The sequence below is a fragment of the Garra rufa genome, chromosome 18 (genome assembly GCF_049309525.1).
Source record: "Garra rufa chromosome 18, GarRuf1.0, whole genome shotgun sequence".
In the NCBI taxonomy this organism is placed as follows: Eukaryota; Metazoa; Chordata; class Actinopteri; order Cypriniformes; family Cyprinidae; genus Garra; species Garra rufa.
Window position 1 is genome coordinate 19,323,083 of NC_133378.1, and position 19,721 is coordinate 19,342,803.

At 34.9% G+C, this 19,721-nt stretch overlaps 2 protein-coding genes and 5 non-coding genes across 8 annotated transcripts; 5 read left to right on the forward strand and 2 right to left on the reverse strand.

Annotated features, from left to right (window-relative positions):
• The first annotated feature begins 1,850 nt into the window (after window positions 1–1,850).
• Window positions 1,851–6,638, forward strand: fkbpl (FKBP prolyl isomerase like). 2 transcript variants are annotated; one of them, XM_073823723.1, is made up of 3 exons: window positions 1,851–1,902; window positions 2,121–2,519; window positions 5,462–6,638. In XM_073823723.1, exons 2-3 carry the CDS (start codon window positions 2,139–2,141, stop codon window positions 6,215–6,217), a joined length of 1,137 nt encoding a protein of 378 aa, XP_073679824.1. In that variant the 5' UTR covers window positions 1,851–1,902; window positions 2,121–2,138; the 3' UTR covers window positions 6,218–6,638. The 2 variants fall into 2 exon arrangements, with proteins under 2 accessions (XP_073679824.1, XP_073679825.1); XM_073823724.1 differs by lacking the exon at window positions 1,851–1,902 and having other exon boundaries at window positions 1,922–2,519.
• Window positions 6,639–11,175: 4,537 nt separating this feature from the next.
• Window positions 11,176–11,249, forward strand: trnan-guu (transfer RNA asparagine (anticodon GUU)). Its single transcript has one exon. It is a non-coding gene; the product is annotated as a tRNA-Asn (tRNA).
• Window positions 11,250–12,142: 893 nt separating this feature from the next.
• Window positions 12,143–12,216, forward strand: trnan-guu (transfer RNA asparagine (anticodon GUU)). The gene has a single exon. It is a non-coding gene; the product is annotated as a tRNA-Asn (tRNA).
• Window positions 12,217–15,326: 3,110 nt separating this feature from the next.
• trnaf-gaa (transfer RNA phenylalanine (anticodon GAA)) lies at window positions 15,327–15,399 on the forward strand. Its single transcript has one exon. It is a non-coding gene; the product is annotated as a tRNA-Phe (tRNA).
• Window positions 15,400–16,101: 702 nt separating this feature from the next.
• ebp (EBP cholestenol delta-isomerase) lies at window positions 16,102–18,775 on the reverse strand. The gene is made up of 5 exons (XM_073823326.1): window positions 18,632–18,775; window positions 18,195–18,501; window positions 18,066–18,102; window positions 17,845–17,975; window positions 16,102–16,652 (listed from the first exon to the last, which is right to left on the reverse strand). Exons 2-5 carry the CDS (start codon window positions 18,499–18,501, stop codon window positions 16,429–16,431), a joined length of 699 nt encoding a protein of 232 aa, XP_073679427.1. The 5' UTR covers window positions 18,632–18,775; the 3' UTR covers window positions 16,102–16,428.
• Window positions 18,776–19,095: 320 nt separating this feature from the next.
• Window positions 19,096–19,167, reverse strand: trnah-gug (transfer RNA histidin (anticodon GUG)). The gene has a single exon. It is a non-coding gene; the product is annotated as a tRNA-His (tRNA).
• A 396-nt stretch (window positions 19,168–19,563) lies between these two features.
• trnae-uuc (transfer RNA glutamic acid (anticodon UUC)) lies at window positions 19,564–19,635 on the forward strand. The gene has a single exon. It is a non-coding gene; the product is annotated as a tRNA-Glu (tRNA).
• The last annotated feature ends 86 nt before the right edge of the window (window positions 19,636–19,721 follow it).

Sequence of the window (19,721 nt, forward strand, 5' to 3'; positions counted from 1 at the left end):
TGGACGGCCTGTCTGTGACGCTGCAGGCACCCAGGAAACAGCTCGGTGTGAAGAGCCGATACTATCAAGCGCGCCCCCTCTGGCCACAAAGGCCATTCTTGTACCATGAACGAGCGAGACTCATTGCCCTGCCCAGTCCAAACTTTGACAAAAACGTATTTTGTTCTTTGAAGTACCCTGGATTTCTATGTAAATACCACGAATGGTAATCACTCACTACCACGGTTTGCAGAAAGCTCAAATTACATGGTATTATCATCTGATACAACAACAGTTATTTTTGTTAACAGAATAATCTCATTGACACTATAGTCGAACACAAAAAAGATGAAATATTTTCAGTCTACTTTGTATTGACACATCAGTTTTATTAGCTTTTTTTAATTTTAATGAAATTAAATTGCATTAAAAATCACTGTAATATTTAATATACAGTCCAAAATAATTTTACATGATAAAGAGAAATTCACAGTAAAATGCTTCAGGCATTAAAAACAGTTGTTTTGGCATATGTATATTTGACTGTTCCATGTATTTCATTAACTAATATAGTGTTAATACAATCTAATCCACTTGCAGTACTAAAAATCATGTTTTATCTTAAATTATACTCATAAGCACTGAATAACACATATGGTAGAATAGAAAAACTCAGGGTTAATTCAAGTTTATTAAAATATCTGAGTAATAATGTACATAACTGTACAAAAATAATAAGATACATACATTTAACCAAAACGTAGTGTATGTCACCAATGAGTGACCACTTACTGTTTTTCATAAAATATTAAACTTTTTTCTTACAAAAAAACTGTTATTCTTAAATAGATATATTTTACTATATACTACTTTAAGATTATATTGTTTACAAATTTTTTTTTTAGTATTTTACAGAGAAATTAATCTTTATCTCAATAAATACAGTATATATTTTCTATGTTAACAATTAAAATTCTTACTGTAGCATTTTTACACTACTTTTTACATATATCTTTTACTAAATAAATATACCAGTCAAAGGTTTTTGAACAGTAAGATTTTTAATGTTTTTTTAAGAATATAAATTAAATATTTTACTATTTAAAATAAATACTTTCTATTTGAATATATTTTAAAATCTAATTGCAAAATTTCCAGCATCATTACTCCAGTCTTCAGTGTCACATGATTCTTTAGAAACCATTTTAATATGCTGATTTGCTGCTCAAGAAACATTTTTTTTAATTATTATTATTATCCATATTTAAAACAATTGAGTATTTTTTTCAGGATTCTTTGATGAATAGAAAGATTCAAAGATCAGCATTTATCTGAAATAAAAAAGCTTTTGTAACATACACTGACTACACCGTTCAAAAGCTTGGGGGGGGGGGGGCATAGACATTAACACTTTTATTAGGATGTTTTAAATTGATCAAAAGTGATGATAAGACGTTTATTATGTTACAAAAGATTTCTATTTCAGATAAATGCTGTTCTTCTGAACTTTCTATTCATCAAAGAAACCTGAAAAATAAAATCTACTCAGCTGTTTTCAACATAATAATAAATGTTTTTGAGCATAAAATCGTAATATTAGAATGATTTCTGAAGGATCATGTGACTGGGGTAATGATGTTAAAAATGTAGCTTTGAAATCACAGGAATAAATTACATTTTAAAATATATTCAAATAGAAAACAGTTATTTAAGTAGTAAATAGTAAGTAGCATGCCTAAACTTTTTCATGCAGTTATTGTCTCCTCCGACTGCACCAAAAGCGACATCTATAGTCAAACTCAAGAGTACAAACATAAAGTTTACGTTCACTCCATGCCGCACCTTTAGAGGGCGATGAAAAACCTCTATTGTGAGATATTTGCTGTGGAAGAAGAGAGTCTGACAGCAACAACGAGCACTAAAGTGGGTACACGAGTTCACAAATAGGTGATATTATAAACTCTGAGGTCATTACAAACGTTTTCTTATTTTAAAAAAGCATGCAATCTGTAGCTATAGTTGCGCTAGGTTTAAAATGAAGACTTTGATCACAGTGCTAACAGGTCTCATGGTAGCCACCACCCATGTAGTCAGCATTTAATTGTTTTCGTTTCTTTTGTTCAAACAAATATTGTGTTCAGGTCTTTTAACTCCTCGTCATGACAACAGTCCAAGTGCCTGATTGTACTCCAGGTGAGCCGTCATGGATCTCCGCGTGTCCCGGTGGTCTGTGGGAGGTGCGGCGGAGGTGGCTTGGAGAAAGGCAACGAAGGGACATCACGCCGTGGATGGGCTCACTATGTAAGGTCAAGGTGCGGCGAAGTACTGTTACGGAGGGAAACACACTGCATTCTGCTTCTCAAGAGCAGGAATCAACAGCCAACGTTGATTCTAGCGAGCAAGCTACCTCATATCCCCGTTCGCAGGACTCTGTGCTGCAGGTTCCGCTGGATGAGTGGTTCTTGTTGCGCATGGGCGAAGGGCAGTGTGACATTACAGAGGGCTGCCTGGAAGGGATGAGGGCTGGAGAGATGTGTGAGGTAAGGACAAAGACCAGGGATGTCCAGTCCTGCTCCTGAAGGGCTACTGTCCTACATAATTTAGCTGAATCCCACCTGAAACAGCTAGTCGAGGCTGTTCTTTCAACAACTGTCAGGGTTTCCACAGACCTGGATTATTAGAAAAATCCAGGTAGGTGTGTTGGGACAAGTTGGAGCTAAAATTTCAAGGATGCTGGCCCCAGTGTTGCCAGATCGGGTTGACGATTTCCAGCCCAAAAGCTCACCAAAACCCGCCCACTTCAACAAAAACCAGCCCAAATTTTAACTGCCAAAATAATGAGAATTTTATTGCCATGTCAAGGTTAATAAGGACCATTTTTATCTCTTTAAAAAAAGAATAATGACAAAATAAAATAAAGATAAATCAATTTCACAGGAATATGGATCAAATCAGTCCGAAAATATGTGTAAAATGTCTTCTTTTCAAAGTGGAAATTAACCGATGACTTTAACCCTTGGAAAAACACATGCATCATTTTCAATGTCCACAGTAAAAATATGCTAATTTCTGTGCAAAAAGTGCACAATAAAGTGATGAGAAACAATGTAGCTGGCATTTACGTTCATGCACACACCCACGTTTTCTTATTTCAGTTACAATTATATTTAGAAGTCTTCTATTCATCTCTCACCACATGTAATCCACTTAGACTTTTTATCGTGTAACTTATATTTAGGCCACTTTGCCATCGCAATTACTTCAAATGAATAAATGAATAAGCTGCATATTCAAAATCTTGCCCGTTATAGCGCCAAAACCTCGTCACTCACAAGTCATCACATCTCACTAACGTAAAAGACGTAAATTGATTGACAGGTCTCTGTTAAACTAAACCAGTAAGGGTTGCGTTAAGCAAAAATGAGTTGATGACTGCACTACACATTATATTACTGTGATACTTTGAGCTCGAAGGTATTAAAATAACAATCACTAATGATAAAAGCGAAGAAAAAAGCAGTTGATTGGGCGGCTTTTATTTTTTTAAAGCAGCCCAAATTTTGTCTACCCGCCCAATACGTTATTCTCAGGTCCAAGCCGGTCAAAAGAAGCCCAATTGGGCGGAAACCCTCCAGAAGCAGGTTTTGACATTCCAAACTTAAAACTTTATACATAGAAATACATAATTTTAACAGAATTATACTGCAAAAGTGCATGTATTGTTGAAGGAGAAGTTCACTTCTAAAGTAAAAATGTCCTGATAATTTACCCACCCCCATCATGTGATCCAAGATGTCCATGTCTTTCTGTCTTCAGTCGCAACTAAATAAAGGTTTTTGAAAAAAACATTCCAGGATATTTCTCTAATAGGGATCAATGGGTTGCATGTCCAAATTACAGTTTCAATGCAGCTTCAAAGGACTCTACATGATTCCAGCTTAGGAATAAAGATTTTATCTAGTGAAGGATTGGTCATTTTCTAAAAAATAAAATAGAAATGTATATACTTTTTAACCACAAACGGTCATCACAAATGTTCTGCGATGCGCGTCTTCACACATTATGTAATCATGTTGGAAAAGTCACGCGTGGTTAGTTCTTCCTCTGTGTACTTTGGTTCAAAAAGGTAGGGTAGGGTAAAAAACTCCATCTCATGTTCATCTCCAACTTTATATTTGTCTGACATTGTTGTTTTACTTTTTTTTTTGTAAAGGGCATTTGACTTTCTTTGCACGTTTGCTTTGTAAACACTGGGTTGGTACTTCTGCCTGAGGTTGGGCTGGTGCAAGATAAACATTTGTGGTTAAAAAGTATAGAAATTTTTATTGTTTTAAGAAAATGACTAATCGTTTCACTAGATATGAACCTTAATTCTATGCTGGGATTGTGTAGAGCCCTTTGAAACGACATTGAAACTGCAATTTGCATTGAAACTGCAATTTGGACCTTCAACTCAGAGGCTACCATTAAATTCCACTATATGGAGAAAAATCCTGGAATGTTTTTCTCAGAAACCTTAATTTCTTTGCGACTGAAGATATAAAAACATGGACATCTTGGATCAAATGGGGGTAAGTAAATTATCAGGATATTTTTATTCCGGAAGTAAGCTCCTTTAAATCAAAAATACAGTAGTCAACATTTGAAGTGGATCAAAAAAGTTGTCCTAAGACAAGAACGGGTATTGTTTTGGTTTAAGGACAACTTCATTAAAAATAAATACTTATAAGAGAAATTACTTCTAACTTACAGTAAAGCTGACTTATATTGACTTTATTATGCATACAGTGCTGGTTAGTTACTGATTCCAATAGTAAAACTGTAATAGTAAGTAATACTGTGTAATTATATTATATTATGTAATAACATAATAATCTATAATAATAATAATCTATAATAATAAAAAGAAAAAATAATTTAATTTAAATAAATAAATAAATAATTATTATTATTCTAAAAAAAAAAAGCCTATGTTGCATATATATATATATATATATATATATACACACAGAAAGTTTTGTGGAATTGCACACATACACACTAGTTAGGGGACTATAATTGCACAGAAAATTGAGACCATAAACAAATGTGTAAGTCATTTATTTTGAATGTTTTTATTTTTTAATTATTTCTTTCTGTCAGCTTAACATTAAGATTTAATTAATTATTAGCGTTACTCCTCCTGGTGTAATATAATGTTCAGTGCATTTCATTTTGTTGATAACAGAATAGAATACATTTTCTTTTTCTTTGTATTTTTATATTGATATGGTTCAAGATTATCCTACTCAAATTAATGTAATAAATGAGTTAGTAAAAGTAATCAAAAAGTAGTCTGATTATATTGCTTAAATGTAATAGAATACATTACTAACTACAAGTTCCATCATGTAATTTGTTGCTAATTTACCAGCCCTGTATGTATATCATAAGAAAATCTGAAATTACTCCTCATCTATAAATTCTTTTGTTTGTTTTGCAGTTTACAATAAGTGCCTGGAATGCAAAGAACTCGAAAGCAGCGGGCAGTGATTCTAATATAACCCAGACTGAAAACGCAACAGGGGATGGCTCATCTCAGCAGTCTGACTGCTTTACACTTCAGCTTCACTCTTTAACCCCTGGGCAGGAGTCTTGGCAGATGACACCTGGAGAGAAATGGGCTTGGGTGCTGTCTCACAAGCAAAGGGGTGGTCAGCGGTTTGGGAAGGGGGATATCTGGGGTGCAACAGACTGCTACTGCAGAGCGGTGAAGCTGGCAATAACTTTAAATAGCAAGACAAGAAGAAAGCCAATGGACGAGGCATCTAAAGAAGGTGTGGATGAAGAGGATGATGATGATGATGATGCAGCTTTGACACCATGCTTTGAGAAAGAAAATGAGCAGGCAGAAAGTGCAGATGTCTCAATTCCAACTGAGGAGGAGTACAAAACTGTAAAGGCAGAACTTCACTGCAATCTTTCTTTATGCCAGCTTAAGTTAGGCCAGCTTGGTAAATCCAGAGACAGCAGTATCAAGGCCACTGAGCTGAACCCAACGAGCACTAAGGCCTGGTACCGGCTTGGGCAAGCTCGTCTGCAGCTGGGCGAACTGGAGGAAGCCCGCATGGCCTTTGGAAAGATTCTGGAACTCCAACCTGATTCTGCTTCAGCTCGCACTGCTCTGAAAGAAGTCAACTCCAGATTAAAGGACTTGGACAATAAACTCGGTCAAAGGCTGAGCAATATGTTTAACTAAACAACAACTGAAAGTTGGGAATTACAAAAGCAGAACATGTGCATATGTATAAAAATGATAAAAACTGTTAAGTGCCCGAACGTTGTTTTTGGTCTTTCCTTGTAGCTTAACTTCAGTGTTTAAAACTTGAAGTATGTTTACTATATGGGTAGTATATATACTATCTTAAATGTTCAATGTTGTAATTTGTCAATGTTTAAACCTACATAAACTTGAAAGTTGTGCAAAGTCATAAGACTACTTGGGACATTTACTGAATGTACTTAAATCTTTTTGTTTATTTTTGTAAAATAATATACTGCTTCAATGTTTTGTTCTAAAACATGTTTTTATTCTAGATTTACAACTGCCGTAGAAAATGACCAAAAGCCAAGTATAATGCATTCTTGCGTAACATGACAATAAACAATGTTATTTATAAAAACAATGTTTTTTTCTGTTTTTATTGATAAGTTAACACAAATTATGAACAAATAAAAATAAGGCATAGTATTACCCATTTCAAACATAAACTATCATTTCAGGTAATTAAAAAATATATCATCATTGCTGGGCTAGTTACTCAAAAAATGTAATATATTACTCATAGTTACTCCTTTCTAAAGTAATATTATTACTTAAAGGGGTGCAAAACTAACTTTTACATGTTGTTTGAACATTAATGTGTGTTGGCAGTTTGTGTACACAACCACCCTACAATGATAAAAATCCACCCAGTGGTATTTTTTTAATCTTTAAAAGTAATATCCCCTTTTTAAAATCAGATCATTCTCAGCTTCTTGTCGGTGTGACGAAACACAGTTGATTGACATGAGTGTTTTACCTTAGCCCCGCCCTCACCGAGCTGAAACAGTCCGAATACGATTGCCATTGTGTCGACTCAGGTGCATAGGAAGACTCTAATTGAGTGATTGAGGTGTTCTGTTGTTGGATGTAATAATGAACATAGCAGTTGTCATTTACTCCCGACATCTGAGCCACTTAAGAGGCAGAGGACAACATTACTTTCGTTTTTAAAAGGAAAGTGCTGATCCCGATCTACATATGCATCTATGTTCGTGTGAATCATTTGTGATGCAGCTTTACCCACAGCAGAAGTGAGTATAAGGTTTTTTTATGCATCTTTGCAAATGCCCTTTCTTAATAATGTGCTTGTTGGCAAGTTTCACAGATAAACGTAGCTAAATGCAGCTAAACGGGGCTAAAGTATACATTACAGCTCATAATCCCACAGCAGAGAGGGGCGGGGCAAGCAGAGCTCATTTGCATTTAAAGGGCCCTTGCAATAAAATGAGCTGATATTTTGCAGGGCTAATTTTGACAAGGTAAAAGGGTGTTTTTTTTTTACACTACTATTGAGAATTTTAAACCAAACCATCAAGACCCTAAAGAATCATATGAACTTGTGGAAAATGGGCATCCGATGACCCCTTTAATTCTTCCTGCCAACCGTAATTAGTTACACTACTAGTTAACATTACTTTTCTTTCACAACCTACACAGAATTTGTAATTGCATATCTTCCCTATAAAATTCTTCTAAAATATTACTAACAATATATTTTTGCCGTATCATTTGACCAAAATCCACAATGGATTGCAGTCATAAGTTGTTACACATATTCAGTGGTGATTAATAGTAATGTTTAAGTAAAAGTTTTGTATTAATCTCATTTTAAACCTAACCTCTCTTAAAGGGTGTACTCCTAATCACAGTTTGTTACCTGTAAAAGACACCTGTCCACAGAAGCAATCAATCAATCAGATTACAAACTCTCCACCATGGCCAAGACCAAAGAGCTGTCCAAGGATGTCAGGGACAAGACTGTAGACCTACACAAGGCTGGAATGGGCTACAAGACCATCGCCACGCAGCTTGGTGAGAAGATGACAACAGTTGGTTTGATTATTTGCAAATGGAAAAAACAAAATAACTGTCAGTCTCCCTTGGTCTGGGGCTCCATGCAAGATCTCAGCTGGTGGAGTTTCAATGTTCATGAGAACAGTGAGGAATCAGCCCAGAACTACGCGGGAGGATCATGTCAATGATCTCAAGGCAGCTGGGACCATAGTCACCAAGAAAACAATTGATCCCAAGAACACTATCCTCACCGTCAAACATGGAGGTGGAAACATTTTGTTTTGGGGGTGTTTTACTGCTAAGGAGAAAGGAAGGACAACTATAGCATCAAAGGGCACCTCAGCCAGGGCATTGAGAATGGGTTGTGGATGGGTATTCCAGCATGACAACGACCCAAAACACACGGCCAAGGCAACAAAGGAGTGGCTCAAGAAGCACATTAAGGTGACCTCTGTGATTGCCAACAAGGTTTTTGCCACCAAGTACTAAGTCATGTTTTGCAAATAGGTCAAATACTTTTCACTCATTAAAATGCAAATAAATTTATAACTTTTTTGAAATGCGTTTTTTTTTTTTTTTTGTTATTCTGTCTCTCACTGTTTAAAATTTTAGACTGATCAATTCTTTGTCAACGGGCAAACGTACAAAATCAGCAGGGGATCAAATATTTTTTTCCCTCACTCTAATTGTAGCTCTAATTTCTGTTACCCATATACGATTATATTCCATGATGTATTTTATTGAAAGAAATCATATAGGTTCATAAGAAAACGTTTTGTTCTCTAAGATTTTATACAATTTATATCAGCATCAGAGGGATATGGGTGGAAAAGCCGTGTAATGCCAGAGTAAAGTAATGCCAAAATGTCCATTCTGCCTCAATTTACACATCAGTGTTCAGATAAACTTTTCTCATGACAAAATCAGTGTAATGGCAATATTTCCATCTGCTGAATGTAAGCTTTTCCATATTCCAAGCTTGCTTGCTGCCTGGTGACTTCATGTGCCCGTGCAAATTGTGAAAATTATGAAAATAAATCTATGAATAATGGATTATTGGACAAATCGGTGGGGGTTGAGGCATCAAAATATTTTTAAAAAGCGTTTTTAATGAGTTAATTTTGTAGCCAATGGCATCAAGTTCTTCAGGTTGAGGCGGCCAATCAGACGACGCCTCCTCGCTACCTGTACTTTAGAAAGTTCTAGATGAGCAGCTAGTGACAGTAAGTAGGCCTAACAATTTTACATTCGCAAACTCTAGAAAGAAGACGATAATTCGTGAGGTAAGATTATTGTATCATTACTAAGTGAAAAAACCCGATTCCTACAGTAATATTTCTTGATGTTGCTGTGTTGAATTGTATGTCAAGAACTCAGTTAACGAACGTGTGAGAAATAACCTGCTTCGCAATGAATGCGTTTTATGATTGAAATACTCCAGTATACAATGTTACAAGTCATAGAATAGCATATTAGTGAACGTTGTTATTGATAAAGACTATTAACATTTGATTGAAATGGTGGCCTGGCATGAACAGTAAAGTTTAGTAATGGCGGCCCAGCATGGATAGTAAAAATTGCAGAATTAAACCTATAACGTTACATGGTGCCAAGAAAACGTTCTGCATGTCCTGAGGATGTGCATTCAATGACGAATGGAAATTGTTTTTAATAAGAGAAAACATACCATGAAACAAAACAAGAAATATTCAGACGACGCCTCCTATTAGAAAGCTCTACGTTAGATGAGCAGCTAGTGACAGTAACTAAACATTTAACGTTTACAAAGCAGGAGATGATTAGTGAGGGAAGAAGATTATTGTATCATAACTAAGTGGAAAAACCCAATTGTTTCGTACAGTAATATTTCTCTCTGTTTCTGAAGTAAGTTGTGTGACGAGAACGAACGTGTAAGAAATAACCTGCTGCACAGTTAATGGTTGTGTGACTAAAATACCCCAGTATACAATGTAAAAAGTCATAATAGAGCCTATCAGTGAATGTTGATTAATGTAGACTATTATTATTAGCTTGTAATGGCGGTCCAACGCGGACAGTAAAATTTTGCTATGGCGGCCCAGCACGGATAGTAAAATTTGCAGAAATAAACCAATACAAGGTGACAAGAAAACGTTCTGCATGTCCTGAGGATCAGTGAGGTATGGAAATTATTTTAATAAGTGTAAATACCAAATACAAGAATGCATTCGCTGTGTCCTGTTGTTGTTAATTTTTATAGCAATGTTAAAAACGTTTGCTAATACTTGAAAGCAGCATTTTGTTATTTGTTCGCCGCAAATGGCTTAAGGGATTTGCAAAATATTTTCAAACAAGTTTTCAAAACTCTATCGTTGCCGCCTTTTTAGACAAAATACATGTTACCTCAACACTGACTCCGCTGGCAACGGTTAGTGAGTGTTATTGAGATTTAACAGATATTACTAAAATTATTTATGCTCCACAGCAAGACCATCAATATAACAAAACATACAAATGTAGCTTATTAGTCTTTTTATCAGCTTAGATTAAATTAATACAAACAAGATGTGATTATTTGAGACGTACACTATTAAATGATAACCAGTCGTTATATATTGGAAATCACTGCATATCCAGTCGTTATATACACACAGCGTGTCTATAATATCTATAATGCTGATAAACATAACTTTAGTTAACGTTACTTATCTAAGCAGTACAGGTAGCATATGCTACGCGGAGACGTGACGTTAACAACTCTTTAATAATGAATGGAATTAACTGCTCAAGTATAACATCTGGGTTTATTGAAATTATCAGAATTTCCCAACATTTGGCAAGAAATTTTCTTAAGATGGTGTGCTTGGAAAGTACATACAACCAGTACTCGCTGTGGATATGAGAAGCCATGTTTTTTTATATAAATAAAAACATGTTCACTGTGTTTGTTCACAGGAAAAGCCATTTGTGAACTACCTATATTTGCAACCCTGCCACACTCATGCTAGAAGAAGTGGTATGTATGGATACAAGGTATGTAATACACTATTTTATAAGTGATTTTTCTGGCTGAAAACATGCTGGTACTTATTGGGGAGTTGTGCAAGCTGGAGACACAAGTCTCTGTGGCGCAATCGGTTAGCGCGTTCGGCTGTTAACCGAAAGGTTGGTGGTTCGAGCCCACCCAGGGACGAAAAGCTTTTGTTTTGCAGCTTTTATTTTGAGTAATTTATCTTGCATTAACACAGCAATATTTATTCACAACACTTATTCAGACTTATGCTTTTGTGCCTTTTGGTGGTTTAGTAGTGATGCCTAAGCACATTTAATGAATGCAATCACAAAGGTCTGCAGTTAGTAGTCTTGGCCATTTTCTAAAAGCATATCTTTCAGGTATTCCGAGCTGAACTGAAAGGAATATTGATTTCAGTTTATACTTAAGCACATTTTCCCTCTGAGACAGATGATAAAAATGATTAAACACAAAGCCTAACTAAGATTTACACTTCATCTGCAAAACACAGTGTATGGTAATACACAATGATGTGTATATAATATGTATGTTGGGCAGTTAGGTGGTAATGCAATATCCATTAGACTTGAAAAAAATAAAAATAAAAGCAATTTTTGTATGTTTTTGGTAAAACTGTAGCTCTCCACAGAATGGAGTGACTTCACTCTGCATTTATTATTAAAGAGCGACATCTAGTGTCAAGCTAAGAGACTTTTTAAAACTCCCTTTATATGGTATTCATATGACTAATAGTCTGCCAGCTGTAACTTGATATTAAAGCAACAAAACCTCTTTGAGAAGTACAATGTAAACATGCACTAAGCCAAATAATATTGCCTAATAGTTGCTTTTGAATGAAATTAAATTTTACATATGATTTTTTACAACGATTTTTAATTTTACATATTGACAGCGGTCCCTTGAAGGTCTGTGGACAGGAAATAGCTTTTGGTAAACCTCAAAATCGCCTTTGTGGCAATATCTTCATAATATGTGATCTGTATGTGATTCAGACTTGTAGACAGAAAACATGTTTCTTCTTAATGAAACATTCCAGATGCCGTAACCACCAAGTCTCTGTGGCGCAATCGGTTAGCGCGTTCGGCTGTTAACCGAAAGGTTGGTGGTTCGAGCCCACCCAGGGACGATCAGTTTTTGTTTATTTAGTAAAATTTTTTTTGAGTATTTAATGTAAATTTGATATAGACACTGCTAATATAGCAACCTAATGAAGTATGCAATTAAATGCAATTAAAATGTTAACATTTGAATACAAAGGTAGATCTGCAGTTGGTACCAGCACTTCTTTTGTCTTTAGTATGAGCCTTTAAAAATGGGTTTGTTTGAAAGATTTTCAGGTTGATACTTCAAAGATTTAGCATTTTTATTCTTAATGATAGATATCAAATAGAGCATTGCAGTGATGACATCTCGGAAATGATGATCACCCTGGTTCACTTGACAAAAAACTCAATAGGATTTATCAGTTGGCTTTTGCCAACTGCAGGCTCTGTGACCAAAAAAGTATGATTCTTACACATTTTGTTTATTATAATAATCTTTAGAAATAAACAAAACTTTATATGTACTCAGGGCTCGCAAAATTTCAAAATTATCAGGTACTCTTCTGATTTTGGTAGCCCGAAAATTAATTTAACTAGCCCAAATAAAAAAGACATTTTTATATATATATATATATATATATATATATATATATATATATATATATATATATATATATATATATAAACAGATAGGAGTCTAAATGTCAATCAAAAATGTTTTCAATACACAAATATAAACAGGAATTTTATTTCACTATTTAGTGTATCTGCAGGATTTTTAAATATTAATTTAAGGCAATTTATGACCCTTTTTAAGAGCTGCACAAGTAAAATGAACAGTATGAGTGGGGTTGGACAATGTACGGTAGCATATTAAGCCATAAAATGACATGATTTATAATTCAGATGCAGGTTCACACAAACAAAATATCTTGCACAATGGTATTCCAGCCTTTATATCATTAAAAGGGATAAATCAAGTATATCATTTATTATATTTATTCAAAACATAAATATTACTGTCTTAATTGTTTAGATTTTTAGAAGGCACATTAACTTTTCACATTGACAACTCTATGTGTTTGCTGCACAAAAACATGGGTCGATAATTGCAATAATTTGACCATAAACAGCTGAAAAAAAATGTTTTGGAAATAAAAATTGATTCTCTGTCACGAGGGGGCGCTTTAGAAGCGCTAAAATATTACGGTTTCCCTAGTAACGGCTGTATACAAAGCAACTTTAACGTTGTTTTATCAGCATGAAATGAAAATGCCAACGACTGTTCTGAGATCAGTAGGTTCCCTTCAGATACATTCATATAAAGACATCTGTGCCGTGTTTTGACTTTGAAACGTGCAATTCGCATATTTATTCAATGACATCATTGCCTTTTGAAGTTTTATCCAGCCCTATCGCAATTCTCGTCTTTCCGTCCAACTGTAAGCCCTCTTAAAATTATAATTAAGACTTTTCTTATACTATTTAACATATTTAAAACTTTTCATGTCCTTAAAGTTTTTAGGGACCTGCAGGAGTCCTCTACTTTACGATAGCCCATCGGGCAATCCAGTGAAACATTTTGGTAGCCCGACTGGAAAACACAATAGCCCCGGGACGTCGGGCTAGCGATTTTGCGAGCCCTGGTACTTCAAAGCCTAAATACTGAAACAAAAAGATAAACGTAGGCTATAACGAACTATACCACCACGATTGCATGACTTTAATATCACCACCAAGCTTCAAACAACTCTTTTAGTCTTTAATTAAAACTGTTTTACATTGAAGTTTGAGTTAATTTGTAATAGCATGATTATAAACGCAACAAAGCTATGAAAATTGACTAGTGAGTATGTAAGTTTACGTGTGCGGCGTAATGACATTTACTGTCCCCAACAACCTCTGTAGTCCAAGTAAGGGGGTATTTCTGATTTATTTTATATCATAGAATAAGGTGTAAAAATATCTTGAGCTTGTGTTAACTAACTGCCTCACCGTATATAGACTGCTGACAAAGCTTCAATTTAAGTAGACTAACACTTGGTGCAAAAATTTGTAATATCATGCAACCTTCCAGGTAATTTTTTTAAATCTTGAGCATTAAATATAGTGACAATATGAACCTTAACAAATATTAATTCACAATAGGAATTTATTATTCAATGTAGCTCGTTTTTGAGGGCTGCTTTAAACAGTATGATAGAGCGACCCCTTGTGGTAAACTTAGAGTAAAATTGTAATGTGTAAGTTCAACCCTTGCTTTTCCTGTAGAGGGCGATAGACGCTCACCATTGGGAGATTTCTGTGCTGTTTTCTTATGGTAACCAAAGTTAACTCAATAAATCCGGACAGAAATGGGACAAACCTACAATATTTGAAAATAATATTTATGTGTAATGTGACCTAATAATGTGAGGTAACTATAATGTTGGAACAACTACTGTAAAACTGCACTGTTGTGTATTAAAAACTCACTGTTTAAATCAACAATTTAGTGAAAATATATAATGGTATGCATAAATGAATGTACAAAGATGGCATGGTTAGTAAGTGGATAAATGATTCCCTTAAATTAGTAGGGAGAGCTCATCCGCTCCTATTAATACATGAACAATTACAGAAAACACAATTCACAACACAACTTAAGATCAACATGTGACCGTTTTTTTTTTTTTTTTTTTTTTTTTTCAAATGTTCAGAACCCACTGGCTGCTAAAAACTGAGGGTTTGAGTTTATGAGGGTTTTATTGAGTGAAAAAGCATAAATATTTGTTTGTTCAGATCATGTCTATAAAGAAATACAATGTCCATGAGGGATGTGGAGTGAATGTCCTACTTGTTGATGTTGGCACAATGTAGATCCCTCCAAAGAAGTGGTGTGTATTGAGAAAATCTACTGTTGAAATCTAAACAGTAATTTACCTTTGTCTATGAACTGGGCAAGTAGGAGTGTCAGCCATTTTTAAACAGATCTCCATAAGATCCCGCCCACAAACGTGTGACATCGTCTTAAAGCTTAAGTTATCTTAAAGGTGTAGTAGGACGTATAAAACCATGTGTATTCAATTCACAACTAAAATGATATGTGTTCTTATGAGGATTAAGGTAAATTTGTGAGTTTCTGAGTGATATTATTAACATGTGGTGGTCAGTGACAAAAAATTATGGCGTCAGTCCAGAGGGGGTCTTCATGGCCGAAATAGCTCAGTTGGGAGAGCGTTAGACTGAAGATCTAAAGGTCCCTGGTTCGATCCCGGGTTTCGGCATTTTGACTCATCGTAGTTGAAAAACAATGAATAAATCCTGTACTTTTAACCAGAAAATATTTGTATGATTTTATCACTATTAAATTGTATTAATTTTATAAAAAAATTATAAATTAATTACATTTTATAATTTTTTTTTCTTTTCGTTTTTCTTTTTTTTAACACTAAACACTAAGACAAATGATCTCCACCTCAATACCACAGACAAAGCAATTCTGTGTATTCATGAACAGGTATACAGTAAAATAAAAATATTTTTAAATGTTTCACACCAAAGAAAACGGAGCCATACAATTATTTGGTAACACTTTACAATAGGGTTCATTAGTTATCTACTTCAGTTAACATGGACTAAGAATGAACAATACTTCTACAGCGTTTATTAATCTTAGTTTAAAATCTGAAGTTGTTTGTTAACATTAGTTAATGCACTGTGAACTAACATCGACTAACAATGGACAACTGTGTTTTTTATTAACTAATGTTAACAAAGTTGATTAAATACTGTAATAAATGTATTGTTCAGTGTTTGTTCATGTTAGCTAATACATTAATGTTAACAAATGTAACCTTATTGACACCTTAATGTTACAAATTATTTCATAAATGCTTACTAAACCATAAAGATTACAAATTAAGCTTGCTTTATTGTCTCATTGTGTGTGTCTTCTGAAATGTGAATAAACAGCCAGGGGACAGTGATAAAAGGAGTGAAATATTTAATAAAATCTCAGATAAAATCATTTGATAAAGGTATACAACAGAAAGGCACCTGAGCAGAGAGAACTGATACAGTGCAACAGTGTCATAAAAACACACTGGTAAATATAAAGCAACTCTGCTGAATCAGTATTTGATCAACATTTTTAATTTCTGTAATGAATATGACACATTACACTTACGGCATTTTCCATTTTCTTCCATGAATGACAATATATTATTATAAAATTACATTCGAAAAAATATATTATCTCCACATATTGTGTACAGTATTTTAGTACTTTCATATTCCTTACGTTTTCTCTTGGTCTAGCTTCTTTTAGACTTGCTTTTCATTGCTGTTTTATCAAGCATGGATTGACAGGCAGATAGCTGACACCATGAGTCCACTATAAGAATGAAAGGAATGACAATCCATAAAACATTCATAAACACAAAGTAGAACCAGAAGTAGATGGGGTGACCATATTCACTGTGAATATATCCATCTCTGTGCTCAGTGAAGAAGTAGAGGACTGCACCGTACAGCTGACCTGTAAGTAATGGTGGATGTTGAACTTAATTGTGTCTTCTAACATAAACTGTTTCTCTAATTAAAAAGATGTAATGTTGAATACAGTTCAGGTCAAAAGTTTACATACACCTTGCAGACTCTATTTTTTTTTTAATTATTTAACTAAAAGAGGGATCATACAAAATGGATACAATGTTATTTTTTATTTAGCACTGACCTGAATTGGATATTTCATATGAAAATTGTTTACATATAGTCCACAAGAGAAAATAATAGTAACATTTATTAAAATGACCCCATTCAAAAGTTTACATACGTTTGATTCTTAATACTGTTTTGTTGCCTGAGTGATCCACAGCTGATTTTTTGTTTTTGTTTTTAGTGATAGTTGTTCATTAGTCCTTTGTTTGTCCCGAACAGTCAAACTGCCCGCTGTTCTTCAGAAAAATCCTTCAGGTCCCACAAATTCTTTTGGTTTTCAGCATTTTTGTGTAATTGAACCCTTTTCAACAATAACTGTATGATTTTGAGACCCGTCTTTTCACACTGAGGACAACTGAGAGACTATTTAGTACTGCCCTTTAGAAGCTACGTAAGATACTTACATGTTTCCCAGAAGACAAAATAAGTTAAATTTAATTTACTTAATGGATCGTGTTTCCTTTCTGAGCATCAGTGAGCATTTGAACCTTCTGTAAAAGTTAGAGTCCCTCAGTTGTCCTCAGTGTGAAAAGATGGATCTCAAAATCATACAGTCATTGTTGGAAAGGGTTCAAATACACAAAAATGCTGAAAAACCAAAGAATCTGTGGGACCTAAAGGATTTGTCTAAAGAACATTGGGCAGTTTACCTGTTCAGGTCAAACAGGAGACTCATGAATAACTATCACTAATCAAAAAATACACAGCTGTGGATCATTTAGGTAACAACACAGTATTGAGTTTGAAGTGTATGTAAACTTTTGATTGGGGACATATTTATAAATTTAATTGTTTTCTATTGTGGACTATATATAAAATATCTTTTACGTGAAACATCTTATTGAGGTCAGTACTAAATAAAAAATAACATGCATTTTGCATGATCCCTCTTATTTTGGTAAAATAATTAATATTTTTCAGATTCTGCAAGGTGTATGTAAACTTTTGACCTCAACTGTAACATTTATAATTGTATATACTGTACAAAACGTCAAAGAAGCATATCTTACCTAGAGATACAATGAGTTGCAGGACGAATCTATAAGAATGATTGGACAGGAAGGCCACAACAATCCATACGCTGAAGGGACCCCACAGGCACGCAGTCACTGTCTCCATGCTAACAGTGAAATTATCCGCTCTGGAGAAAAGATCCCATTAAAGGAGGTTAGTTACAATGCACAGACTCAATTTTTATGCATGAACGCATGCAAGATTGTGTAGAACTTACATTGCATATCTACTGTCTCCTTTGGAATATTCTTTCCCTGCAAAGGAAAAATAAGAATTTTTGGTATTCTTACTATTTTAAAACATCCTAATGATAAACCAAGTCAAATTGACTTTGAACCTCACTCACACAGTTGAGAAAGAAAACTCTGGTCTTCAGGAATGATAGTGTAGTATAAAGAGAACCATCCCTCAATGACCCCATGGATAAAGCCGCACACAGTGAACCAGCACAGAGCTAACCTCCTTCCTGCACTAAGCCTGCTTCCAGACACCTTACGCCCCGTCAGTGACCAGGTGGCGAGCAGCAGTATCCCGGACACAGAGAACAGGAATATGAGAATCTCTGACATTGAACGGTCATTTGCCACATAGTTGGGAATGGACAGGTTGCGTGGCCAATAGGGATGATTTATAGTGTCTGCCTCCTTCAACATCTGCAAACATGGATGAAAGATAAAAAGCATGTTTATGAGACAAAATGTATGAATAGTAGCATTACAAAAATGTTTTATGTTGCACCATATAACGTGGAAAAACATACTACATGGAAATGTCTGTACTTACTATGTGATGAGTTGAGAAATATCCTAGAAATGTAATGTGCGTTGCTCTATATGTTGCATATAACTGTTTTCTTGAATGTGGAGAGCGCGGCAATGAACTGTTAAAATCTGCTCTTTGAAACTACATTATCAAATTGGAGACGCATCGCGCCACCGAGTCACATCCTACTGTGAGCCCACGTGGTTCACGCCACCCAATCACCATTAGGCTTTGTGAAAGGAACATCCCATCGTAAAATGTACTTGGCTTGCAATTGGATAAGCTCCTCGGAACATGCATGTCGTCATATGTGATTGCGAAGTGTGGAGATGCTGGTAAACACATTTTGTAAATTAATACGCTTTTTCTCGTAAATCGAGGTTAGCGCTTGTAAAGGATAGGAAACGTACAACAAAATTAGGTTGCGAAAAAGGTTAAAAAAAAACAAAAATTCACACTCCTAAGCCGTGATAGGGACTCTTCCCTGCCGTGACCCGGATTCGAACCGGGGTTGCTGCGGCCACAACGCAGAGTACTAACCACTATACGATCACGGCGAGCTACCGGAGCTGATGAATGCTGTTAGTGGAATAGGGCTTTAATATTTTGACGTTGGTGTGTTTAAACAGTTTTCTCTTTCAATATTTTCTCAGTTTTATTGCGCTGATATATGAGCACACTGCTTTTTTCTCTAACCTGAGAATAGTTTTAGTGGTAGATTATTTATAGTCATACAAAACGCAGCGTGTTTGCATTTTTGTGTTAGCTAATGAAAATAAAGTGAACTTCTGCCGTTTCTCTTTAAGTCTAATCATTGACTTTGGCGGTGCATGATACTATATTGAAAGAACTAACACGAATGACACACACTATGTTAAGTTTACATTATTTTATATACAAGTTGATGTGTACATGATAGCTTAAAACGGTCTGCTGTCGATGTAGTGTATATCTCCCATATGGTCTAGCGGTTAGGATTCCTGGTTTTCACCCAGGCGGCCCGGGTTCGACTCCCGGTATGGGAAGTAAGCTTTTTGGTTTTCTTTGCAGTGAATTTTCTAAAAAATACGAATTATTTATGAACGACAAACGTGTTTTTGTTTTTTCGAAT